The 27,986-nt window shown below is 41.6% G+C and overlaps 1 protein-coding gene across 3 annotated transcripts; it reads right to left on the bottom strand.

Moving 5' to 3' along the window:
- Window positions 1-16: 16 nt before the first annotated feature.
- On the bottom strand, window positions 17-15,020 carry USP1 (ubiquitin specific peptidase 1). Of its 3 annotated transcripts, none has more exons than XM_003891978.3 (9): window positions 14,855-15,020; window positions 11,563-11,798; window positions 9,730-9,850; window positions 9,069-9,173; window positions 8,054-8,214; window positions 5,949-6,640; window positions 3,954-4,124; window positions 3,084-3,285; window positions 17-1,515 (listed from the first exon to the last, which is right to left on the bottom strand). In XM_003891978.3, the coding sequence occupies exons 2-9, from the start codon at window positions 11,730-11,732 to the stop codon at window positions 780-782; spliced, it is 2,358 nt and encodes a 785-aa protein (XP_003892027.1). In that variant the 5' UTR covers window positions 11,733-11,798; window positions 14,855-15,020; the 3' UTR covers window positions 17-779. The 3 variants fall into 3 exon arrangements, with proteins under 3 accessions (XP_003892027.1, XP_003892026.1, XP_003892025.1); XM_003891977.3 differs by having other exon boundaries at window positions 14,760-15,019; XM_003891976.3 differs by lacking the exon at window positions 14,855-15,020 and adding an exon at window positions 13,920-14,710.
- Window positions 15,021-27,986: the final 12,966 nt, after the last annotated feature.

The raw sequence follows: 27,986 nt of genomic DNA, 5'->3' as shown, positions 1-27,986 counted from the left end.
AATTCAAATATTCATATACATAGTTAAGCAGTTTAAATTTTATTGACCTCCCAGTTTTTAAAAAAAGTTAAATTTAAGGTCACACCTCTAAGTTTGATATACTATATACAGATCGTGCAGAATATGAGTTAAAGAGATACAAATTAGTCCATGCCCAAAAAGATTATACTAGAGTACAGAATCATCTTCATAAATACATATAAAATTCTTGTGAAGATAGAAGGGCAACTGTCCAGGTTTTCTGAGACACTTTTCTAAGTGAATCAAGGCACAAAATGTACACTATTGTTAATACACACATTCTAGACTTTGTGCCTCTGACATAGCCCAAGGATTTCGCTTCATGACTCTTATAAAACTAAATGTACTGAATGAGATTCTGCTTCTTGGGTGAAAAACCACAGGAACTATAAACATCATGTAGATAATTACTCCAAAATATGGAGAATACAAATACGAGCACTTTATTTTAAAAAGCAAACACAAAAGATTGGTGTAAATCCAAGTGTTTAAATGCTTCCGTTTTGGATAATTTAATTAAGAACCGATACAAGTTTGTTCCCAGAAGCTAATGCATCACTAGTCTCTACTGAGGAAAATGAATTCTAAAAATTAACATGGTTTTCAGTAATTCAAATTTCACTATTTATATAAAAACCTAGAGAGACCAATAATATCCAGTAGCTTCAAAAGATAAGCTAAAGACTCTTTGATATAATCAACTTTACCAATGTTTGTGTGGGTGTGTTTAATATATACACAAGGAAAATACACTCACCCTATAATTTCTTATAAAATAGCAAGTAAGGAGTAGAAGTAGGAGATGTAGAAGGGGAAAGAGAATTCAGAAAGTCCTTCTCTTCAGTAACTTTGACTTCAGAATCATCAAAAAGCAACCACTTCCCCTCATACTCCTTTAAGCTTTGCACTACATATGAAATTTTGTTCTCAAATCCACTAATATTAACGCCTGTTTGGTCACTGGATTCCTTGTTTCTATCAGATTCATGGGTCCCATTAGTATCGTTAGTCTCAGAATTTCTATTTTCGGCAAATGCTGTACTAGCAACCTTATCAGGATTAGAGGCTTTGTTGTATAGCTCATAATCTGCTTTGCTCTTTTGTCCTCCAAGAAGTCCAATAGCTTCTACATTTTTTTTGTTCAAAACTTTACTTGGCTGTGTATTTCCACCAACTCTAATCGACACTTCTTCATCATCATAATTCTCAACCACACCCCTTGCTTCCTCCTCATTCAATGGTTCTGGCTTACCTATTTCACACATTTGGTCAACCACAAAATTTCCTTTATCTAGTTCTAAACTGTTAAGGTCAGTGACTTTAACAGAAGCAGTGTAATGCCCACTACTAATTGTAATGCCACTATGCATCACAACCGCAAACAATCCATAGCTGTCGTTAGTTGGCTTTGTGCTCCATTCTTCTAGTGACAATTTAAGAGGTGTCAATAAAGGAGTGTTGATCTTGGAAAGTCCACCACCGTAACAATCAAACCTTTGGGAGGAAAAAAAGAAAAGGTTTCCTGCAGTTCCATTTTAAATTCAAAATGTTACACCCCAATCTGAAACCAAGTAAAAATCTGAATGAACCCTTAATATTCAGTCTTCATGTATCAGAAAAGCAGAATCAAAACAAGACCCCAACTTTGAATAATATTTGTAATATATGCAGAAACAAAAAAATAATAACTTCTAATATTCAGGCATTTCTGTGGAGGAAATAATTGTATTTTTTCCTTTATTTTCCTAATTTTGTGCAGTAAGAAAATAAATGGTATTTTAAATAGCCTGAACCTGAACTGAAAATGTTACGTTTTAGGTTTTTTTTTTTCCAGACAGGGTCTGTCACCCAGGCTGAGTGCAGTGGTGAAATCATGGCTCACCACAGCCTTCTGGACTCAAGTGATCCTCCCACCTCAGGCTCCTCCTCCTCAGCCTCCTGAGTAGCTGGGACCACAAGTGCCCGCCACCACACCAAACTAGTTTGTGTATTTTTTGTAGAGATAGGGTTTTGTCATGTTGCCCAGGCTGGTCTTGAACTCCTGGGTGCGAGCCATCCACCTTGGCCTCCCAAAGTGCTGGAATTACAAGTGTGAGCCACCCACGCCCAGCCCATTTTAGTCATTTTTAGTGTGAAGTTTTTCTCTACCAAAAATTGGGAAAGTAAGTAAAATATTATTTTTTACTATTAGCAAACGGAAGGTCCACTGAATAAGGGGCTATATGTTATCTTCTGACATAACCAAGTGTGAGAGAGCTACTGTGAAGCCCTCATGGTAATTTCAAACAAGTAACTAATGTACAAAGGAGTCACACATACAATGACATTATACATGTCAGGAAAAAAAAAAACTAGCCTATCCAAAACAATTAGCATTTTTTTTCAAACTGTGGAAAGACTAATTTCCTGATTTACCTTAAAACTAGGAAGAATTTAGCCTTTCCCGCCCTTTCAAAAAAATCTTGATGTATATAAAATTTGTTCCCTGCTTTAGTCAGCTCTACTGAATTCTGCTACTAACATCTAAGAGGGAATGAATGTGAAAAGATGAATAAAGAAACTGGGTGGGCATGGTTGCTCACGCCTGTAATCCTAGCACTTTGTGAGGCCAAGGCAGGTGGATTGCTTGAGGCCAGAAGTTCAAGATCTGACTGGGCAACATGGTGAAACCCCATCTCACTAAAAATACAAAAAATCAGCCAGGCATGGTGGCATGCACCTGTAGTCCCAGCAACTCAGGAGGCTGACGTGGGAGAATCACCTGAGCCTGGGAGGTCAAGACTGCAGTGAGCTAAGGTAGTGACACTACACTCCAGCCTGGACAACTGTCTCCAAAAAAAAAAAAAAAGACATCATACTTAATAGAATATATATTCATATCAAAAGCATTTGTTTCATTTTTATAGGGAAACTGTTAATAAGAGAACAAAACTTTACTAAAGCAATCTTTACGATCTACTTCATTTGAGTACTTTCTATTCCTACTATTACAGCATTTTGAACAAGACTTATCTTCTACAGCAGCTCATTTTCTTCATATAGCTCTTATTTACAATACTTACTCCAAACCGCTAGCAGCAAAGCACTTCAAATGAATAGTTATAACTTCAGGCATTTTGTCAAACAAAAGACTTCGTTCAGCTTCAGTATAATGATGGCAGTTTTCACAGAAATATTTATCTTCTCCTACGATCCTTTCTACTGAAGCAAATTGTGAAATTGCCCATCTCAGGGTCTTCATTTCTGTTTTTGGCTCTGGAGAAACTGAAAAAGAGAATCCTTTCACTCACAAATACTTCTCTCAGACATTCAAAAATAAACCACAAAGTTTCATGTTCAAAATTAGCATTTAATTTCAATTGACCAACCCATTCCTAAACAACTAGAGATTTTTTTTACTTCTGAAACTACTTTCATAAGTGCATCCTCAACACTATACGTATCTTTTAAATATCTATATTTGATCAGCCCCAAAATATGACAGACAGCAAAAACAAAATAAGCTTGGTCTCTGTCCCTCAGTGTAAGACAAAATAGTTTACGTTTAATTGCCAACTTTCAGTATGTGACAGGTAAACCTGTCTATGATTATTTCCTATGGTATTTCCATATTTTGTGCTATGCACTAGACACAACAGTGGCTCAATTATTGTGTTAAAAATAACCTCAGTAGCTCTCAGACTCAGGTTCCCAAAAGTGCACTTATTAAAGCATTTCAGTTTTCCATTCTAACACGCTCTATATCAAAATCAAGATGTCATGATTTCCCAAAAGCTAACCATGTATAAGTGAAGCCAGATAAGCAGAAAGGTCACATTAGATGCTAAAAGCTAGCTTTTTTCCCCTCCCTAATTATAGTCTATTAGACTTTGTGCTGTTAAAGAATTATAAATATTCCATCATGGTCCACACAAGACTCCAATTTTGCTTACTTTCAGAACTCTCCTCTACTTTGGAAAGCTCATCTTCTTGTACTGGCACACTGATGTCTTGAAAATCTTCTCTTCTTTCTGTTAAACTTTCACATTCCAAGCAACGCGTCCTTAATACCAGCTGACCTTGAAATAATTTCTCCACTAGCTCAAAACCAATTTGTTCCTCACCTAAAATGAAAATAGGAAAATGTACATCTATATAGATTAGCTTCTCATTATAGTCCAAATAACCAATTTTCCATTTAAATAAAGTATATCATGAATAACAGTTCCATTTTCATAGATCAGCTTATTAGCATTATTAGCTTATTAGAGGTACCCTATTAATGAAATTTAAGGTCCCTGTAAAGATAAAAACTTTGACTATGAATTACTACTGTCTCTAAAAGAAGTCAGTTGTAGGCCGGACATGGTGAATCACGCCTGCAATCCCAGGACTTTGGGAGGCTGAGGTGGGCAGATCACCTGAGGTCGGGAGTTCAAGACCAGCCTGACCAACATGGAGAAACCCTGTCTCTACTAAAAATACAAAATTAGTCAGGTGTGGTGGTGCATGCCTGTAATCCCAGCTACTCAGGAGGCTGAGGCAGGAGAATCGCTTGAACCCGGGAGGTGGAGGTTGCAGTGAGCCAAGATCACGCCATTGCACTCCAGCCTGGGCAACAAGAGCAAAACTCTGTCTCCAAAAAAACAAAACAACAACAAAAAAGTCAGTTGTATTGTAACTCCCTTCCTAAAGACACCCTCCCCATAGAATAAACCCAGAAGAATGACATTTTCAGTAAAACTATTCACCATATCAGTATTACACATTTTCCTTGATATGTGTAGATCTGGACAAAACTTGGTAAAAATCTAGTTCAAGTATGGTGTAACTTGCAGTTATGCACCACCTACCAACGTTTCAATTATTTAACAATGGACCACATATTCCCATGATTTTTACTGTACCTATGTTTACATATCTATGCTTAGATACACAAATACCATTGTGCTACAGTTGCCTACAGCATTCAGTAGTTACATGCTGTACAGGTTTGTTGCCTAGGAGCAATAGGCAAAGCTTGCCTGCAGCCTGTAACAAATTCATAAACTTTCTTAAAACATTATGAGACTTTTTTCTGATTTTTTTTTCTTTTTAGCTCATCAGCTATCATTAGTGTATTTTGTGTGTGGCCCAAGACACTTCTTCCATTGTGGCCCAAGGAAGCCAAAAGATTAGATACCCCTGGTCTATACCGTATAGGCTAGTTGTATAGTACGCTCTAGCATCTAGTTATGTAAGTACACTGTGATATTCGCACAATTAAATTAACAGCACATTTCTCAGAACATATTCCTGTTGTTAAGCAACACATGACTGTACTTAGTCTCTACTTTAAAAATTTCACTAAATGCAATGTCCTTCAGTTTATGTCAAACATTGCATAAAGGGAAATGTATTCTTAAATGTACATTAAAATATACTGAACTTCCCTACTTTATGTATTTTTTTGAGACAGAGTCTTGCTCTGTCACCCCAGGCTGGAGTGCAGTGGCACAATCTTGGCTCCACCTCCTGGGTTCAGGCAATTCTCCTGCCTCAGCCTCCCGAGTAGCTGGGACTACAGGCGTGCGCTACCATGCCTGGCTACTTTTTGTATTTTTAGTAGAGATGGGGTTTCACCGTGTTGACCAGGCTGGTCTTGAACTCCTGACCTCAGATGATCTGCCCGCCTCGGCCTCCCAAAGTGCTGGGATTACAGGTGCGAGTTAACATACCCAGCCAAACTTCCCTACTTTATAAGCTGTAAATTAAAATTACTTTAATGACATTACACACACACACACACACACACACACACACACAAGTAATGCTATACACACACACTAACCTAAGCATAGCACTTAAAACACCATAGTTCACATTCAGTGTTAAATTTCCTTCTCTTGAAACAATTTTAGTCAGAGATTATATGCTCCTACCTATCAAAGTCTAAGAATTATACTAACCTTTGTTTATGGGTTTAACTTCATTAACATTCACAGGTGTAACAGTATTTCCTGGAGATTCAAATCCGCAAGCATGAGTTGTGTTATCATTTTCATACTTCCCCAAGTCCTCTTCAGGATCATATTCATTTTCTTTAGATTGTCCTTTGGCTCCTTGGTTTGTTGTTATTTTTCCCAGACTACAGAATTTAGAAAGAATGCTGGGTTGCTTAGTTGCAGACTTTAACCAATTTATTTTAACTCTTGATTTCTTTTGTGAGGGTCTTGGACTCTCATTTTCAGAAATACACTTGGGAATTATTTTAGGAGGAATCTCTAATGTATCACTTGTAGCTTTTCTTTTTGATCTAGTTTGTCTCTGGTTCTCTTCCAATGACTGGTGTTCCTTGGATACTTTAACTTTTTTCTTCATGTTACCAAATTCAGTGTCACTTTTTCTTTTCCCATTTCCTTTTGGGAGTTTTTCTTTACAGTCTTCAGAATGCCTCACACTGTCCATCTCCATGCTGTTAATACCACTCATTTCCTCTTTCTGATGAGGTATTTCTTCTACCTTAGTAGGTAATTCTGCCACATTTTTTACTTCTTCTTTTTTTAGGAGTTGGCATGTTTCTTGAATGTTTCCCAAAATACACTGTAATACTTCCTGTGCATCATGCTGTAGATAGCCTTCATACATAGGGTTGAGTTCCCTATAAATAAAAATTTCCATTTCATCTATTCTAGTTTTGAAGATACAGTACATAAAATCTATATAGAAATTAATTCATGTAAGGAAAATCATAAATTATTTCATTTTTTAAATCTCGAGACATTTATTCAGCACTAATTTGGAATTTCTTACCTGTAACTAAAAGAGTAACTTGTACCCTACTTTCATTATAATACCTTGATCCTCTTCTAAATATAATAACTAATACTTAGATAATGCTTACCATATACCAGGTTTTAGTCAAAATGTTTTTTTATCTATGTATACATTATCTTCACAATAACCCTATGAGGTACTATTATCCCCACTATTTACAGATATAGGTACTAAGGCACAGAGAGGTTAATTAACTTGCCCAAGATCACAGAACTACTTAGGATGAAAAGCCAGTATTCAAATCAGCACACTCTTGGCCACCACGCTACAATAGCTTTTTTTTTTTTTTTTTGGACAAGAGTCTTGCTCTGTTGCCCAGGCTGGAGTGCAGTGGCACAATCTTGGCTCACTGCAACCTCTTCCTCCCGGGTTCCAGCGATTCTCCTGCCTCTGTCTCCTGAGTAGCTGGGACTACAGGTGCGAACTACCACGACCAGCTAATTTTTGTATTTTCAGTAGGGGCGGGGTTTCACCATGTTGGCCACACTGGTCATGAACTCCTGACCTCAAATGACCCACATACCTTGGCCTCCCAAAGTGCTGGGATTACAAGTGTGGGCTGTGACTGGCCTACAATACCTCTTAAATTAAGGTATAGCAATAAATTGCACCTAGTTCTATTTTTAAACTGAATGCTTAAGTGATTGTTTTAAAGACTTGCCCTATTAGTATAATTTTATTTGAATAAGGCTATTTTATATGTTGTTTCATTTTTAAGAAAATACCAAAAAGCAATCTAATCCAGTTAGCCAACAGTTCTCTAATCACATATAACAAAAATAGAATATTTAGAATTTACAGTTCTTACACATATTTTGAATATAGTCCTATAATTCCTAATGTGAAATCCTTAGGACCACGCATTTAGAAATTCAGACATTTTCAGATGCAATGATAATATGGCATATAAGTAAAATATTTATCACCGACATGATATGGGAGTACTCTATAATTAAATACATTACTACTTCTATAGAAGAATGTATGAATATTCACATTAGAGATAAATATGAATGACTATAAAAAGCCTCATATAATATATTCAGATCTAACAAATTTAGCACCAAATATATGAAAAAAATTTCCAGTATTCAGAGCCTCTGAGATACAAAGGACTGTGGACCTATACTTTCTACTTTCCTTGCCCTTTTATTCCTGTTTCTTCACATACCATTCTCCTCCAAGGATATAAACAAGTAGTTAAATTGAAACCCTAAAATTATATTATAGGCTATACCTGAGTGTGTTAAGCAGTCGCCTTGGCTGAGTGGCAAGTTCATCAGTATATTTCTCTGGATTTAAGAGAAAACTAGCTTGGAGCTGTTCAACCGAAATGATTAAGGACTGTAAACTGCATATCAATTCATAACTTGCCAAAGAATCTTCTTTGCAATTTCCCTGTCAAGAAAGAAACACACAAACCAATAATTTTATGAACAAATTAAGTACCTTCCCCCTTTGTCTTTGTCTCACTTAAGAATACTAGGTTTTCTAAGTTGCATTATAGCACTAATTTTAAGGGATATACAAATAAGCCTTATTTTTTATTTTTTTGAGACAGGGTCTCTGTCACCCAGGCTGGAATGCAGTGGCTTGATCGCAGCTCACTGGAGCCTCAACCTCCTAAGATCAAGCAATCCTCCACCTCAGCCTCCCAATTAGCTGGAACTACAGGCTCACACCACCACGTCCTACTAGTTTTCATATCTTTAGTAGAGACTGGGTTTTGCCATGTTACCCAGGCTGGTCTCAAAATCTTGCACTCAAGCGATCCACCACCCACCCTCACCTCCCAAACTGCTGGGATTACAGGCGTGAGCCACCACGCCTCGTCTTTTTTTGTAATTTTAAGAGGAATTTTTGAATTACTATTTATGTGACTTACAATGGTTTAATTATGGAAGTCAAAGATTTCTTTAAATACTGTGTAGTTACTTAAATTTTAAGTCAATTTGAAAACACAATGGGTAAATAGGTTTTACATGGGTGTGACATATTATGATTATAGTACACAATAATGTATAGTATACAAGTAACAAAAGTTTGATACACAGATTACAGGAGCAAACACTCTGTAAAAGGGAATTATCTAGTTAGCTACCTTGAAAGAATGAAAAATAATTGCCTGACAATAGTTCGTTAACAGAGAAATAATCTTTGTCACCCACCCCCGCGGTCTCTTCATTTCCAGGCAAGTAAATTTCCATTAATTTACTTTTGCTTTTTACGTTATTTTCTGTTACTGTTCTTACCTTGTCTTTTTGATTGGCTTCATCCTTTAGAGCTTCTTTCTTCCTTGAAATAATATTAAATAAGTGCTTTACTCCAGATTTAAAACCGGGACAAAAATATAATACCTATAAAAAGTGAGACTGTCTAAGTGTTCACTGAACAATATACGTAAAATCATTAAAACAACATCATGCTTTCTATAGGGCCCTTTTAATGTGTAGTACCTAAAATTCTGAGATTAAGTTTTGTGTCAAAATTTGTTCTCCACTTCATCAGTAGTAGCCCAGTGTATTCCCTCACTGGCACAAAGCACTGAGTCTGGGCAGATATTGCTAAGACTTTAAGGTTACAAGAACACACAACACAAAGCCAACGTTATTTCCAAGGGATAAGATACGTATTACTGTAGCACCAGCAATCAGAGAAAGAAATTAAAGGTTTGAACTTCCACTTAAGGTCTACTCAATTTTGTTATCCCACCTTTATTTAGTCTATCACTTTCTCTTATCCCAAAGCAAGTTTAATAACATGCAACGTATTATTTTAGCCTGTTCTGGTTCATTTACAATCAAAGGCAAAGACAGGATGGACATTAAAGTCCTCCAATAACTCAGAAACATTAAATGTTACATTATTCTTTGCCTACTAAAGTTTTGTTATATAGCAAAACTGTCAATTTACCTGAAGTATACTATTAAGATAGCAAGTATTGCCGAGATTATTCAGTCCCACAAATGGTAACAAGTTTTCTCTCTTCTCACAGTTTATAGGTGAAGACTGTGCTGCAGGAACAACTTGATCACTATTAAATATAGAAGGGGGAAAAGATAATCAAGTAGTTATCTCAAAGAAACAAGGTGAAAATATTACTTCCGTAGATTTAGTCTTTTCCCAAAAGTTGTATAATCTGAAAAGTATGTGAATCTTGTTCAGATGATATTTTAAGAAATACAGGCTCAAAAACTGCTATATGCCCAGAATAAAAGTTTTTAAAACATTATTACACATACCAAGCCACAGAACAATTCCCTTAAAAGGATGTTAATCCTATTTTACAGAGCAAAAAATTGAGGAACTGAGAGACTGTGATTTGTTTTACCTACTTTGACATTTTAATCAAGTAGTGTAACTGAACAGAAACCTGGGAATAAATTAACCATGGCAATATTTGGGAGAGGCTGAACTAAGTAAGATTATATTAATAAGAATTCAAGGAAAAGAAAGTCTATGAAGAGAATTATATGGCCGGGCGCGGTGGCTCAAGCCTGTAATCCCAGAACTTTGGGAGGCGGAGACGGGCAGATCACGAGGTCAGGAGATCGAGACCATCCTGGCTAACACGGTGAAACCCCGCCTCTACTAAAAAATACAAAAAACTAGCCGGGAGAGGTGGCGGACAGCTGTAGTCCCAGCTACTCGGGAGGCTGAGGCAGGAGAATGGCGTAAACTCGGGAGGCGGAGCTTGCAGTGAGCTGAGATCCGGCCACTGCACTCCAGCCTGGGCGACAGAGCAAGACTCTGTCTCCAAAAAAAAAAAAAAATTATTTAGCTATCTCTCACTTAAAAATAAAATGTTCAGAAGGTGAGTGTGGTGGCACTGAGATGTAATCCCAGCTACTTTAGAGGACTGCTTGAGCCCAGGAGTTCAAGACCAGCCTGGGCAACACAAGGAGACCCCGCCTCAAAAAATAAATACATTATTATTCTTTTACTTCTTTAACAACAACAAAAAAAAAACCCACTAGGTCTTCCCAGTATTTTATTTTACAATTGCTAGCTATTATTACTCCAGCACCTCAAAGTATTTAGAAGTATGAATGCTGATAAACAAAAGGTTCACTCTCACACAATCTCCGCAACCGGTTATTGACAGCTATTGGAAATTAACACATGGGACCAAATCCACCTTAGTCACCCAGCAGAGTGACTATATGTTAAACAGGGAAGCAGTACAGACTCCAGCTAGAGCTGCTGGTGGTGGAATAAAGTATTTCACTTTGTTCTGATTTATTTTCTGTAGCTAAAGAATTTATTTGCATCAAAAGCACTACTTATTTTTAAGTTTATTTCTATAATTTGCAATCGTATGCCTCCAACAGGTATGACTAGTCACATGACTACAGAGTTTAAAATGTCTTATAACTGTCAAGTCTTCTGAACCAAACAAATATATATACATATATATATAACCTTTTACCCCTACACAAATGTTTTGCACGACAAATAATCAAATTTAAACTCAGAAAGACAATTTTAATCTATGAATATTTCTCCAAGTTAGTCTACATGGCTGAGCACAGTGTTCATGAGTTAAACATTACGGATGTGATCCCTATGGGGAACCACCAGTTTTGCTGTTCCTACTATAAACGGCTAGACTTGACTTATTAAGAAGTACACTGAAGTGTACTTTTTTGTGCCTCTATAGACTATCAAGTCAGAGTGGAGGTGTCAACCAAGTTCACTGCTGCTTCACTGTAGAATTTTTAAAGTACAGAAATATAAGATACATACATTTCAGATGCTCTATATTCAGAAGCTTTTTCTTCATTTTCTTGAGAATCTGTGAAATCCAAAGCTCTCTTAGTTTCCTTTTTCTGAAAAAACTTTAAGGAAAGCCTGTTTTTCTTTGATGGGCTACCTCTTGAAAGTCCATTACTTTCACTAGGTATGACACCAGGCATTTTTTTCTCAAATCCCAAGGAGTTGTCAATAATTAATTTATAGAGGAAAGTTGTAATCAATTATATCTGTTAATCACAGAGAAAAAGTTTCATTAGTTTTCGGTTATCAGTTTTAGGCAACAAAATCATCAATTTTGAAAACAAATTTACCAAGGGAATGGTACAAATTAGAAATTAATATTTGAAAACCTAATGCCTGCCAATAGGCACTCAATATTTATTGCTTAAATGAAAAAGCTTACCACACTATTCTTAAAGAACAAAAAATAGAAGCTACTGAATTTTTAAAATCAGTCTGCTATGGATTAAGGGTCGCATTACAAAATATCCTATTTAGCAGACCTACAGTAAAGTAGTGTAAGTAGTAAAAACTTAATATTTCATTATAATAATTCATTCAGAAAAATTGACTGAGCACTACCACCTCTAATTCTCAAGTACATGGAAAGGATGAATGGAAAATCAAAGTAGTGCTGGACGATAATGAGTCCTCTCTTCCAATGCCTTTTCTAGTTATTAACATGAATACATGAAAATAAAGTACCTAAAAAGTTTATTAAAGTATAATTAGCATTCAAGGCATAGAGATGGTGTTAAGTTATACCTAAAACCGTAAGGTTTTATTATCTTTCAATAATAAAACACATGCAAAGTTGAGACAGTGATACAAAACACTGTTGGATGCACTTTGTGTAAATCCAATTCTTAATGAGCCAGAAATCACAATACTCGTTTTCCAAACTTTTTTAAAAACTTTGGATTCCAAAAATAGTGCTTTGAGTAGGAAAAAAGATGATTTGGTTTGCCATTTGCAACTTTCCCACCCTGTTTTAAAGTAAAACTTTCACAGGAAAAAATATGGCAACATTTGTAGGAGTTACTAATATTTTCTACATCAGTCCTATTTTTCAGGACATGTGAGGAAAAATTATCTAACTAGAGTATTACCATAATAAAATTACTTAAAGCCCAAAACTTCAGCAACGAGTTTCAAATTTAAAATGCAGAGTAATAAAATGAACTACACAAAACTCACTCAAATTCCATCCTTAACAAGCATTTCACGTGGCTGACACTGATCTAGGAATTCACACTAAACTCAGCACTGAAACCATTTTTGAGACCCAAGTCAGGAAGAACTGGAAAAGCTGATCAATCTCCCCATTCTGTCTCCAACTTCACTTACTCTCCTATCCACCTAATGCTTCACCTAATGCTTCTGAGGAAGCGCTGTCTTCTAAATGACAAACTAACCTACGCTAAGTTCTCAGGAATCGCCAAGCATTAATGATTCTGATAAAATGTTTTTCTCGAGAGCCAATTCTAATGGATGACAGAAACTGGATCTCAAACCGACAGAGTAACCAGACTTCACAGGAGGGAAGAATGATTAGGCAGGTGAAACAGCGGATCGTCAGCTTAATCAACAAACCAAACCTCCTAGCCCCTCAAAGCAATGTTCACACCGAGAATGTAACATTTTGCCAGGTGCAGTATCTTCCGTGCTATTATTTCTTGCTCCTGGCTTTCCTTATAACTGGGGGGGCTGTTACATGCAAAATATTTCTCCTGTAACTAAGTCAACTTTCGCAGAAAGCACGACGAGTCGACCATTATCTGTTGACAGCGTGAATACTCAGTCCCAACAGTTTTAAATTCTTTTTGAGATGACACGACTCGATTCCGATTTTTCAAGAAAAATATACAAGGACATCTTCGCCAAGGTTTAAGACGCGGCGTTCTAAACACTTCTGGAAAAAGTGTAAGTGAAAGAAAATGCGCGGTAAAATTTCGCAATTACCGACCGACCCAGGGCAACCTGCGTGGAAACGTTTCTTTCTCCCCAACCTTCACCGCTCTCCGGAACGGAAAGGAAGCTGGAAGAACCAGCAGCGACTAGGCTGCCGGGCCGGGGGAGGCTGGCGGCGGCGTTCTCGGCCCACACCCCCGCGCCGGGCGCCCTCGCCGCGGAGTTGGCCTATTTACGCCCAGCCCGCACCTGCCTTCTCGCGTCCCGGCGGCGGCAAGACAGGCGCCCCGCCCGAGGCACACAAGGCTCCCGCTGGCAGCTCGACCAGGGTGCGAGGCCAACACGGTCCCGGGGGTCTCTCCGGCAGCTCCTCTCCCGCGCCGGCCGAACTTGCCCCCGCGCCGGGGCGCCGGCCCCTCCTCCCAGGCCCTCCTTACCTGGTCATGGCCCAAAGCGAGGTCCGCGGCAGTGACGCCGGCAAGTCCAACCCGAATGAGTGTGGGTGCGACAGGTGAGTCCCTGTCCCGAGTCCGCCGGGTCCCCCCGGCCCCAGGAAAATCTGGTCGGATCACCCTCCCCGCGGGGGAGTGACCATCCGCTCCCAAGAGCGGGAACCCCGACCGCCGCTCGGTCCCGCCTTGCACCGGCACCAACTACATCCCCGGAGCGGCGCCTATCCGCGCCCGCCCCGGGATAGCCAGGAGCGCAACAAGCAGCAGCCCCGCTCGCCGAGCGCCTGAACCGCTAGGGTCTTTCGCACTCCGCCACCGAGGGGAACTTGGCGCGTTTTCCTCAGTCTCAGGACCCCCGTGTTTTAGCCTCCGCCCGCGCCAGCGCTGCGATTGAACGTGGCGTCCTTTGAAATTGCCGGTTCCAGTCTCCACGCTGCAGAGACGCGAAAGGCAGGAGCCGTCTCGCGACGGTCACTCGCCCCCGGCACGCACGGGCTCCAGAGCCAGCTGGGACTGTAGCTCCCCAAGAGCCTAACGGGTTCCACAGTTTCAAACAGCGCAGGCAGAGAGCCGGGCAGCTCGTGCGGGTCCTCGCTAAGGGCGCGCGCGAGGTGCTAGCGGCCTGGCTGGCGGGCTCGAGCCTCACACCCTTTTTTTAACCATTCGTGCGCGCGAGTTGAGGGAAACGCGTACGGGTCGGGAGACGGGACAGAGAGCAGACGGGACGGGCCACCGCCTCGAGAAGGAGCCCAAATTCACCAATCCATGATGAACAATCCCCAAAACCGCGCCTCCCACCGCCCGGGAGAAACCAATCAGAAGTACCTAGACCAAAGCCAATTAGAAGGGCGGGAGCAGCAAGTCCCTCTAATAGCAAAAAAGAAGAAAGGTGGGCTCCAGCCAATCATTGTTCGACATACGGAGTGTTCCTCAGGCACGGCGCCCCTCCTTCCGCTCTCATTGGCGCTCGAGTGCGCGCTTTCGCTGCCGACTGTTGAAATCTTGTTTGGCGTTTTGTTAATCCTCGACGGTGGGACGCCGCGGAGGGTGCGGCTTCCGGAGCGAGGCCCTCGCGGCAAGCCCCGCCTCCCTTCGTGCGTACGCGCCCGGGCGGGGTGACCGGGAGAGCCGCTCCGGAAAATGGCTGCCCGGCTGCATGCCGGGGCTTCGCCCGGGCTTTCGGTTCGGCGTCGCGGCCACACTAGGCCTAGGGCCATCCAATGAGACAAGGCGCTGCCACGGATAACGATACATTCTCAGGCGAATGCTGTAGAGCTGAGGCCCACTCCTCAGCCCCTACTCGCCTCATTTTTCTCCTGTTTACTCCTCCCCTTCTCGGCCGCAGGAGGAAACGAAAGAACAGTTTCAGGCCCAGCTCCGGCCGCGGGAGCTTCCCAGGGTTCCCGCGCGAGGCCTCCCAAAGAGTTCAGGAGCGGCAGGCAGGCCTCATCTGGTTGTGCTTCCTTTTGTGTTTGTGTGCTTGCTTTTTTGAGGTGACCTCAGCTCAAGTGCTGCAATTAAGCAGGATACGTTCAGCCCAGATCCATTTAAATCAAGTATTTTTAAGGTGCCTACTATGTGCCAGGCATTTTTCAAGGCGCGAGGGATGAAAGGCATTCCCTGTCATAAAGGAGCATTACATTCTGGAGACGGAGACATAAGTGACACTAAAATAAGTGATGGGTACAATAGCCTGGAAAGATCTCTTTGAGTTGACATTTGAGCAGAGCTGAATGAAAGATGAGCGAGCCTTGGAGGAATCTGGGGGAAGAATGGTGCGGGCAGAGAGAACAGCAAGTTACAGACGTCCTGAAGCTTAATGCGCTTGGTGTTTTGAAAAGAAGCAAGGAGGCCAGGGCGCTTAGAGCACAGTGAATTTGGGAAAGAAGATGGGAGGAGATGAGATGAGTGAGACAGGCAGGACCCTGGGTAAGCCGAGTAAGGAGATGGGAGTCGTTGGATTATTCTGAGCTGGGGAGTGATGGGATTACACGTTGACCTTCAAGAGTACAAGCAGGGCTGGGCGCGGTGGCTCACGCCTGTAATGCCAGCACTTTGGGAGGCCGAGGCAGGCAGATCATTTGAGGTCGGGAGTTGGAGACCAGCCTGACCAACATGGAGAAACCCCGTCCCTACTAAAAATACAAAATGTGGCGGGCGTGGTGGTAGGCGTGGTGGCGCAGGCCTGTAATCCTAGCTACTCCGGAGGCTGAGGCAGGAGAATCGCTTGAACCCGGGAGGCGGAGGTTGCGGTGAGCCAAGATCACGACACTGCACTCCAGCCTGAGCAACAAGAGCAAAACTCTGTCTCAAAAGAAAAAAAAAAAGTACGAGCAGAAAGGTCAGCCAAGATGCTACTTCAATAAGCCAAGGAATAAATTATGGTAGTCGGGAATAAGACGGTGGGATGTTGAAAACTGGTGGGTTCAAGATACATTTTGAGCACAGCCAACGAGCTCTACTGATGGACTGGCTGTATTATAATGTAAGAAAAAACAGGTCGGGTGGCCAAGACCGGTGCACCGCTTGAACCCAGGAGTTCAAGACCAGCCTGGGCAACATGGCAAGACCCATCTCTACAAAATCTCCAAAAATTGGCCAGGCATGGTGGCATGTGCCTGTAGTCCCAGCTACTCGGGAGGATGAGGGGGGAGGATCCCCTGGCTGCAGTGAGCCGAGATGCACCACTGCGACAGTGTGAGACCCTGCCCCCCCAGCACCCCTCCAAAAAAAAAGAGTCACAATGATTTTTTTTTTTCACCTGAGCAACTTAGTGTTGGTCCTTGCGAAAATGGGAGTCTTAGTGGGCTCAATGGGAGGGATCATCGTTCTTAGAATATTAAGATTGAGGTGTTTAACGTACAAACAGAGGTTGAACCAGCAGATAACCAGATACATGAGGACAAGATTAGAAAATTATATAGGTCAGTCTTAGCCATTGTGCACCACAGACTGGCAGTGTCTCATTTTCTAGTACTAGCAGAATTATTGCTACTTTCAAACTCTGCGAGAATAGATAAGCAATTCTACTTTCCCATATCCCTGAGATCCTATTGTCTGCAGCCACTATTCTTCCTGTACACAGTGTGTGGTATCAGTTAAGATTCAGTTGCGGAAAGTAGAATCCATTTCAGCTAGTATAAACACAAAGGGTATTGAATATTTGGGAGGGTTGATTAAATAGGCTCTAGATTAGTTTTTCAGGAATGAGTCCCAAAGTCTTCACAGAACCAGGCCACTAAGGAAGCAGTGACTCTTCTATGATCAGGAAGTGACATCTGTGAATCACATTGCTGCTGCCATGGCTAGGAGACCTCCACCATGAGAAAGCTGCTTGTGCTGCTGACTGTAGAACCACACTATACCCACTATTATCTGCACCAGTGCTATGCATGTCCTACGTCCTGTCTGTCAAGGCCCATAGGACAAGTAGCTGGACACTGAGGCTTCTGCTAATGCTGCTTCAGAAAAATCAAACGCCTCCACAACTGTGCTTGTCAATAGCAATAGCAGAAGCTCGGTGTGTTTCTGGCAATACAATTAATGTAAAAATTTAGTATGTTTCTTATCCTTTTGCTTTCAGTCAGTTGTTTGTGGGAGAAATTCTAGCCACAGTTCTTGCCTAGATGAGTTTTTAAGCCCAGAAACTTTTTTCCTAGTTTATCTGTGCTCCCCAGCTACCACACTCTTAATGACAGCTAATCTCTTTGGAAACAATGGGACTTAATAGGTTCACAGCATTCTCAATCCTATATTTGTCAGTCGTGTGTGGGTAAATGCCAGGCATATTTCCTTCCAAAGTTTCACAGGCACTCTTTCTGTGTATAGTCATCCCTTGGTATCCATGGGGGATTGGTTCCAGGACTGTTACGGATATCAAAATCCGAGGATGCTCAAGTCCCATATATAAAATGGCGTAGTATTTGCATACAACTTATGCACCTCGCATGTATACTTTAAATCATCTCTAGATTACTCAGTTACCTAATACAATGCCTACACATCACTTCATTCACATGGATTTGACATAGTATTTAACACTTGGCATGTGGCAAATTCAAGTTTTGCTTTTTGGAACTTTGTGTCCCTTTTTCATAAGGTTTTTTGATCTGTGGTTGGTTGAATCCATGTATATGGAACCCATGAATGTGGAGGGCCAACTGTTCTTCAGTCTAAAGGCATAGAAGAAGTGGGGGTTTTTTTCCACCCTTTAAAGCTTCAAATTATGAAACTTTTTTTTTTTTTTTTTTTTTTTTTTTTTTGAGATGGAGTCTTGCTCTGTCGCACAGGCTGGAGTGCAGTGGCATGATCTTGGCTCACTGCAACCTCCACTTCCTAGGTTCAAGCAGTTCTCCTGCCTCAGCCTCCCCAGGTAGCTGGGATTACAGGTACCTGCCACCACGCCCAGCTAATTTTTGTATTTTTAATAGAGATGGGGTTTCACAATGTTGGCCAGGCTAGTCTCAAACTCCTGACCTCGTGATCCACCCGCCTCAGCCTCCCAAAGTGCTGGGATTACAGGCATGAACCACCACGTCCAGCCCAAATTATGAGACTTTTAATCCACTTGGATTACAGACAGAATTTCTCCTTTGGCAAAACTGTATTCTTTTCCATTTCTACATGCAAATTGGTTACTTCTGGCCTGAATTCATCTCTCGTAGAACTTGGTTTAAAGTGTCAAGAAAAGCCAGCAAATACCAAGTTTATAGATATTTCCAACCATTTCCCTTCATGCCACAATTTTGATTGGCGTGTGATCTGTCTTCTAAAGCTGGCAACAGGTTTACCAAATGTCTGGCAACTGGAGAACAAGGGTCACCAGTTTTCCATCTTGCAATATCTGAGTCTTTACCACCCACTGCCCAAATGCTTCCACTAAACACCACATTTCTTTTAAGGTTATGTGTAGCACAAATTTATAGGAGCCAAACTCTGCATCCAATAGGAATAGGTTTGTTTATAAGTAACTGAATATTTTTAAGTGTCCTTAGCTAAAATTAACATTAATTTCTTTATCATGTATACATAATGCAGAAGTAGGCAGTCTAGATTAGTATGGTGATTTCGTGACCATCAGAGACCTAATTAATTTCTTCCATTCTCAACATGTGGCTTCTACCTTTCCTTTACAGCTATTTAAATTACAGCCATCATGTCTATACTCTTATGCAGTAAAGAAAAAAGGACAGAGATGATCATGGTCCCCTCTCTTTAAGGATACTTCCTGGAAGCTGTACACACCATTCCTGCTTACTGCCTATTGGCCAGAACTTAGTCATTTGACAACAACATTATTCTGGGTGGCCATATACCCAACTAAAACTCAGGGGTTATAATATTAAGGAAGAAGGATAGAATGGATATTAGAGGACAAATAGCATTATCTGCTATGCTTCCGCTTACCAGGTTAAAAAAATCCCCAGCTGGTGAAGGTATCCCCAAAAGATGAAAAATTGAACAGTACTGTACAGCTTTTGGTTCCTTGAAAAGAGAATGTGCTGGGTATCTGTTTGCCCTTGTGGTAGATATGGAGATGAGCTGCCCAGATCCCCCTTCAAGGAAGGACTTGCTCCCAAACTGCAAAGAGTACCTCCAGTTGTCAGTTCTTTCAACCGCAGACAATGGCCTTGCCCACAATCATGCTCTTTGCAGCCTAAACTGGGTGATTAAGCAAGGCTGGACTATAAAGGCCCAGCCATTATGTCCCACCACTGGACACCTCTGATGGGCAGTATTCACTCCAGAGCTCTTAGGCAAGCTGGCCAAAGCTTTATTGGACCTGTACTGGAATTTGACTTCATTCTCTTCCCAGTCCTACTTCCTCTCCCTTCCTTTCACATCTTGTGCTCCAGCTTTGTCTCTCTCTGCATCTGCTCCTCAAGAAGCCTGCCTGCAAGAATTAGTACGAGGATTGGTTGGAGAAAGTAGACAACCAGATGGGGTTTGGGAGCTGAATTATAAACTACCTAGCAGGTGCTAGGTGAAGCATAATCAGCTCCTGGCACAAGGTAATGGTCCAATCAGGATGATGTACCAGGTGAAAGAGAATGCACTAGCAGGTGTGATATAGCTAGCAGTTAAGACATGTGGTGGAAGTAGTAGCTATAAGGATAACAGAATTGGATGACTATTGCTAAACTCCATTGGTTACAGAAAAATAAAGAACAGCTAAGGGTAGGTAATAAGCAATTGAAGGTCTGGTGTGAAAGCCAGAGCACCTCTTTGTTTCACAAAAAGCAGCTCTCATCTGCAGGGGAAGGGTGGAGAAAGCTGAGCATCAAGACTACGTTAGAGTGGCCAAACTTAAAAGATGGTTAAATGCCTAAAATAGGTCTGTTGTGTCAAAGTCAGGGTCGGAGCACCCTGACACATGGAGGGGACATCTGGGTAGTGATCATGAAAATTTTGATTCCCCAGGCTCCTCTGATGCCTGCAGTATAGCCCCTCCTCCCTACTAAGAGCTATCACTTTCCTGTACTAAAAGACATTGCAGAGGCTTCTACTTGAAAGGCATGTTCTCCCTTCCCCCAGCACTCACACCTCTCATCTAACCTTCTGGCCAGTAGGCCTATAATTAGGGTTAAATTATAGCATAACCTAGTTGGGAAGGTGCTGTGTCTGATTGGTAGAGGTAAAGGACCATTCCCCAAAGAAGATGTAAGACCTAGACAAGCATGTACCAACAGGAGCTTCAGAAGAGTACATGGGACTGGATTCAGATGATGCTTAAGCAAGGGGAGCTGGAACATGAAATTGAATGGGAAAGTCATATTGAATTTGGAGTATTCTCCCAAATACAGGATTTAATATTCTGCCAAGGACCCCCAAAACTTGACGTGAACACTCACTAACTTCTACAATGGCTCCTAAAAGCATGGGAAAAGAAAACGAAATGCTAGGAGTGCTAGGGCAGGCAGGTGGCTCGAAAAGGTATTAAAAGGCTCACAGAAATGAGTCTGCTAGAGTGGATATATTATGTACAGCTGGAAGGTTATTATCATTCTGTTCTGAGGGAAGGCCCAGAGGACACACCGTTTACCAAGGCCATAAGGAATGCACTGGTGCAAAGGACATAAACATCACTGAAAAGTTCAGTGGTGGCTCTCTGCAAGCCAGGACTGATGGTAGCAGAGGCCTCCCAGACTCTGACTCACTGATAGCAATGGAGATGATAGACCCCAAAACAATACTGGCCAAGTGGCAGTATTACCAGAAGCTGGGAGGTCACAACTATAATGACCTACCAAGGGGACCTGACCCTCAGAGAGTTATAGAAATGATTACTAGATGGGGGTGTCTTTAGGGGCAAAGTAGATAGACAACAAACTAAGCTCTATTATTTTGTACCAGTGGGAAAAAAAATAAGGATAGATGACCAGGATGCTAAGGATAGTCACCCAATAGTCAATTCCTTAGTTTCCAGACCAGAGCGTTTTTAGACCTGGAACCCATTGACTGAAGAGGCCAGGAGGAAGGACCTTGCTATACCTCAACAAGTGTAAATGGTAATGGTTTCCTCAGTCCTTCCGCAAAGGGATCTTTAGTCATTGGGTGATTGTACCCTGGGGAAATGGACATACCCAAACAGTCCAAGGATTATGAGACAGAGGGTATGAATTTAACTTGTTATCCACAGACCACAAGCATTATCGTGGCCTTCTGTTATAATGGGGGCATAGAGAAGCCAGTTAATAAATGGAGTCATGGCAAGGTCCAGCTCAGAGTGAGTTTACTACTGGATCTGTGACCACACCTAATGGTCATTTCCCCACTCTTCGAATGTATAATGGGGTTGTCATTTTTGGCAATTGATGCAAATGCATTAGGACCTTTGCCTATTTGGTAAAAGCTATAATGGTGGGGAAAGCCCAGTGAAAGCCTTTGAAACTGCTTCCTAGCTCCAGCGGAACACGGCACAGTCTCAGTCAGCTCAGGCTGCTGTAACAAAATACTATATACCAGGAAATTTAGACAACAGACATTTACTTCTCATAGTATTGGAAGCTGGAGAGTCCAAGATCAAGGTCCCAGCAGATTCCATTTCTGGTGAAGGCTCTTTCTAGCCTGCAGACGACCACCTTTTTGCTGTGTCCTCACGTGGCCCTTTCTCAGTGTGAGTGTGTAGAGAGAGAACTCTGAATTTTTCCTCTTATAAGGATACTAATCCCATGGTGGGGGCTTTACCCTCATGACCTTATCTACTAGAGACTGAATGTCTGTGTCCCCCAAAATTCATGTTGAAATCTAATCCCCAGCATGATGGTATTTGGAGGTGAGGTCTTTGGGAGGTGATTAAGGAATGATATCAGTGCCCTTGTTAAAGAAACCCCAGAGAGTGCCCTCACACTTTCCCCAGGCCGAGATGCAACAAGAAGACACCTATCTTTGAACCAGGAAGCCTTCACCACATACAGAATCTGTCAGTGCCTCAATCTTAGACTTCCTAGCCTCTAGAACTGTGAGAAATAAATTTCTGTTGTTTATAAGCCACCCAGTCTATGGTATTCTGTTACAGCAGCCCAAATGAACTAAGATATAATCTAAACCTAATTATCTCCCAGAGACCCCACCTCCAAATACTATCATACTGCGGGTTAAGGCTTTGACATATGAATTTTGGGGGGACACATAGGAAATACAGGAAATCAAACAATATTATATCTGAAGAGAAGACAGCAGGAATTCGTGTCACTCTTAAGATTTTAAAGGAAACAGAGGTGCTGATTCCCATCATATCTCTGTTTTATTCACCATATGGCCCTGCAAAAATAGATGGACTCTGAAGGATGACAGTAGATTACTGCAAGTGAAACCCATTAGTAGGCCTGATCGCAGCTGTCATGACAGATGTGGTATATTTACTAGAGTTGATTAATACATCCTCAAATATTTGGTATGCATCACTGATTTTAGTGAATGCATTCTTTTCTATTCCAATCGTAAGAAAGGATCAGAAACAGTGGCATTCCATGAAACAGACAAAAGTGCACATTGGCTGGATGTGGTTGCTCATGCCCATAATCCCAGCATTTTGGGAGGCCAAGGCAGGAGAATTGCTTGAAGCCAGGAGTTCAAGACCAGTATGGGCAACAGAGCAAGACCCTATCTCTACGTTAAAAAAAAAAAAAAAATTTAATTAGCTGGACGTAGTGGTGAGCATCTGCCCAGCTCCTCAGGAGGCTGAGGTGGTAGGATTGCTTGAGTTCAGGAATTTGAGGCTACAGTGAGCTACAATTGTACCACTGCACTCCAACCTGGGTGACAGAGCTAGACCCTATTTCTTTTTCTTTTCTGTTTTTTTTTTTTTTTTGAGATGGAGTCTTGCTCTGTCGCCCAGGCTGGAGTGCAGTGGCGCGATCTCTGCTCACTGCAAGCTCCGCCTCTCAGGTTCAAGCCATTCTCCTGCCTCAGCCTCCCAAGTAGCTGGGACTACAGGCGCCCACCACCACGCCCGGCTAATTTTTTGTATTTTTAGTAGAGACGGGGTTTCACCGTGTTAACCAGGATGGTCTCCATCTCCTGACCTCGTGATCCACCTGCCTTGGCCTCCTGAAGTCTATTTCTTTTTCATTAAAAAAAGTGCACATTTACAGTTTGGTTCCAGGGCTATGTTAACAGTATTCCTGCCCTCTATCATAAAATAACCTGAAAAGATCTGGACCTTCTGGACATCCTGCATCAATTACATCCTCTTGATTGTGCAGGATGAGCAAATTATAAGTTTCAGGAGAATTAAAGAACTGAAAGTGTACATGTATGGTGGAGATGCAAAGGAGTGTGCAAAAGAAAGCTAAATCCTCATCTTCCATATTGGGAAATCAACAAAATGGTAACTAAAAAATCAAGAAGATGAAATATAAATATATTTGTTTTGTTTAAGACAGGGTCTCTGTCGCCCAGCCTGGAGTGCAGTGGTACAGTCACGGCTTACTGCAGCCTCAACTTCCCATGCTCAAATGATCCTCCCACCACAGCCTCCTGCATACCTGGGACTACAGGCACGCTCCACCACACCCGGCTTATCTTTTGGTGTTGTTTTTGTAAAGAGAGTGTTTCACCATGTTGCCCAGGCTGGTCTCGAACTCCTGAGCTTAAGTGATCCACCCACCCCAGCCTCCCAAAGTGCTGGGATTATGGGTGTGAGCCACATGCCTGGCCTAAACATGTTATTTAGGTATATGAAGGTAAATACCAAAGAATCAGTCAAAAGTTGAAAGTGGTTGCCTTGGAGAATAGGAAGATATGTTGAAACTTTTAACTCATGTACATGTATAACTTTGAATTTTTTTTTTTTTTTTTTAGAGACAGGGTCTCACTATGCTGCCCAGTTTGGTCTTGAATTCCTGGCCTCAAGGGATCCTCCTGCCTCAGCCTCCTAACGTGCTGAGATTATAGGCATGAGCCACCACACCTGGCCTATGTATAACTTTGAAAAACACAAAAAGCTTTTTTTAAAAAAAGCACTGTAAATGAATTGTTTTCTTATTTCATCCCCTGGGAAAGGTCAGAGCAAATGGGCACAACAGGAGGAGGATAATATTTTGGACTAGAGTGATAGTTCTTCTGACACTGTAGTTGTAAGTTAAAGAAAGGCTCAGTGTGTGACCCACTGGCCTTCATCCAGCATTTTTAGTAAAGACAACCAACCTCGAAACAACTGGTGAAATCACCATTCAGTAATTAAATTTAAACAAAAGATTAATCCACAAACTAAAACCTGTTTAAAAGGTAAAAATTCAGCTTTTCTGGCTGCTTTAGAGGAAAAAGGAGAACATAAAAATACAAAGGTAAAATCCACTTGGCTTCACAACTTTGAATTCTTTTTCAGTTTCTAGCCCCAGGGTCAAGTGGGAGGACCTCTCATGCCTGTGAAAGGAATGCCTTGCCCCACTTCCTTAATGTTTGGTAACAATTTAGTGGATGAATGTCCGGTAAGTGGGCAGGTGCTGAGGGGGTTGCAGGAAGTCTCATGAACCTATTTATATTTTACAGGAAGAGTCTTGTCTTTCTCATGCCATTGACATTCTCGTATTCTTTATATGTTTAAACCATCCTGAAAAGAGACCTACACTTAAACTTCAACAATATTTTTTTCCTTCCCTGAATAAAATTTGTTATAATAAAATACTAGGTATTTGAAGAGAAAATACATTATTATTTTCTTTTGAGTATCATGGCTCAAAGACCCATGGCTTTTTACAATCTTAACTTGCTTTGATTAAGTATAATTTTTATTTCCTTTTTGAAGCAAAAAATAAATGGTCACAATTTAATATGTGGGAACTCCTTTTCAGCTAGCTTCTGGGTCCTCTCACGTTTTGAAAGCATCCTTACCTTCTGGCAAATTTCAGGTCCATCTTTAAAAATATTTTCTGACTAACTTGAGTATGTCATATAACATACTGTTTTACTGTATTGTATGTTTAAAAATCACAATATTATTAAAGGTTTATAAGCCTTAGTTTTTAAAAATAAATCTTATTTAAGCATGTCATAATGTACTATTCATTGTATATTACTTTGCCATTTTATGTTGGACTTTGTTTCTGTTCTTTATTATTATTATTTTTTGAGACAGTCTTTCTCTCTCACCCATGCTGGAGTGCAGTGGTATGATCGATCATAGCTGCAGGTTTGAACTACTGGGCTCAAGTGATCCTCCCTGCCCCACCCTCCTGAGTAGCTAGTACTACAGGCACACCCCACCGTACGGAGCTAGTTTTTTTTGTTTTTTAAGGACAGAGTCTTGCTGTGTTGCCCAGACTGGTCTCTATCTTGCTTCTAGCCTCACAGGCTCTAAGCTAGCTGTCTTTGCTCACTCCTGGGGGTAGGGCAAGCTAACCATGGGGGGAGTTTTTTAAAGCAAGAATGATAATAGTCCTTCCCTAAAACTGAGTTTGGGGACTGAAACTGCATGTGTGAAACTAATAAAAGGCCAAAAGATTAGGATTATGAGAGGGGCCTGAATTCTGCTAGAATGTGAATGTAGGCATAGTTTTAAGGTAGCAGGCAGGACTCAGAGGTGGAACTCAGACATGGGACCAGATTGAGGTTTAGCTAAAACAAGACCAGGGCAAAAACAGCTTTCAATCAGACATGTCCACCAGTGTGCTGTGTCAATTTACTGTTGCCATGGCAATACCCAGGTGTTACTGCTCCTTTCCATGGCAATGACCCAATGATCCAAAAGTGACTACCCCTTCCCTAGAAATTTCTGCATAAATCGCCTCTTAATCTACATGCAGTTAAAAGTGGGTATAAATATGACTGCAAAACTGCCCTGAGCTGTTACTGTCTGTCTAGAGGTAACCCTGCCCTGCATGTAACACTGCCTCTTCAGTAAAGTTGTTTTCTTCTAAAATCCTTAAAATAAAATTTTTAAAAATGTAAAAAAGCTGTTTTCTTCCACCTCTGGGTTGCCCTAGAATTCTTTCCTGGACAAAGCCAAGAACTCTCGTGGGCTAAGCTCCACTTTGGGGCTCACCTGCCTTGCATCAGTTTCGCTAATCTCTTACTGCTCAGGTCTAGAGGTCACAAGATTTGTGACTTCCCCAATTGCTCCTATAGATAACATCACTATTATAGAACCCAAGATTGTTCTTCTTAGATGTTTGTCAGACTTTTGGCAAATGACTGACCCCACCCATACTATGACTCATGACTCAACCAGTCCTGCCGTCCCCACCAGAGGGATACACAGTGCACGATGATTGTTTTCCACACCCCTATGATTGCATCCCCAACCAATCAACAGCATCCATTCCCTTGTCCCCTGCCCACCAAACTATCCTTGAAAAACCTAACCTCTGAGCCTTCGGGGGACTGTTTTGAGAGATAACTCCAGTCCTGCTTGGCTGCCTTGCATTCGTTAAATACTGTACTGTAATACCATGGTCTCAGTTAATTGGTTTTGTCTGTGCAGTGGGCAGGAAGAACACGTTTGGCGATTACAGCATCTGGCCCTCATTTTGGACTTTGAAAACAGCCCGTGTATTTTTCAATTAAAGAAATATACAATATACAGTGTACAGTATACAGAAGTATAGAGGCTCTAATATGTGGATTGTGTGATGGTTATGATGTCTTTTTCCTTCTTTCAGCCTAAATACTTTGGAATTAGGTTTTGTATAGGTCTTGGAATGGAATCACCCCAAGACTTGGTGACTTAAAGTAACGATTATTCCTCACGTTTCTCCGCTTTGGCCGCACAGTTCTGCAGATCTTGCTTGGGCTGCCTCGTTGGCTACATGCAGCTAGTGGGGCCGCTGGGCCTCTCTCTCCCTGTGATTACTCCGCCGCCGGAGGGCCGAATCTGGCTTTTCCATATGGTGATGGCAGCAGCGTTCCAAGGGAGAAAGTCCCATGTACAAGCGCATGCGAAGCCTCTGCCTATATTTCAGTATTATTGCGTTATTGTCCAAAGCAAATCTCATAGCCAAGCCTAAAGTCCGTGTGGGAGGGGAGTTCACAAGGGCATATATACGGTGTCATTAATGTTATAGTTCACCCAGTCTTCCTATATTATCTTATTTATTTATTTATTTATTTATTTTTATTTTTATTTTTATTTTTTTTGAGACGGAGTCTCGCTCTGTCGCCCAGGCTGGAGTGCAGTGGCCCGATCTCCGCTCACTGCAAGCTCCGCCTCCCGGGTTCATGCCATTCTCCTGCCTCAGTCTCCCGAGTAGCTGGGACTACAGGTGCCCGCCAACACACCCGGCTAATTTTTTGTATTTTTAGTAGATTCGGGGTTTCACCATGTTAGCCAGGATGGTCTCGATCTCCTGACCTCGTGATCCGCCCGCCTCGGCCTCCCAAAGTGCCGGGATTACAGGCGTGAGCCACCACGCCCGGCCATCTTTTTTATTTATTTATGTATTTATTTTTGAGACAGGATTTTGCTCTGTAGCCCTTTTGCTTTGTAGCCCAGCCTGGAGTGCGGTGGCACAATTTCGGCTCACTGCAACCTCTACCTCCCAGGCTCAAGCAATCCTTCTGCCTCAGCCTCCCACGTAGCTGAAACAACCGGCCTCAGCTAATTTTTCTGGT

The sequence above is a fragment of the Papio anubis genome, chromosome 1 (genome assembly GCF_008728515.1).
Source record: "Papio anubis isolate 15944 chromosome 1, Panubis1.0, whole genome shotgun sequence".
In the NCBI taxonomy this organism is placed as follows: Eukaryota; Metazoa; Chordata; class Mammalia; order Primates; family Cercopithecidae; genus Papio; species Papio anubis.
The sequence above is the reverse complement of the archived record's forward strand: the minus strand, read 5'-3'. Positions and strand labels throughout refer to the sequence as shown.

Excerpts from the sequence above, each read along its gene's own strand:
- USP1 (XM_003891978.3), bottom strand. The coding sequence starts at position 11,732 with ATGCCTGGTGTCATACCTAGTGAAAGTAATGGACTTTCAAGAGGTAGC. Across the intron at positions 6,641-8,053 it reads CGACTGCTTAACACACTCAG|GGAACTCAACCCTATGTATG; the intron begins GTATAGCCTATA and ends TTTTATTTATAG. Across the intron at positions 1,516-3,083 it reads TTTGCTGCTAGCGGTTTGGA|GTTTGATTGTTACGGTGGTG; the intron begins GTAAGTATTGTA and ends TTCCTCCCAAAG.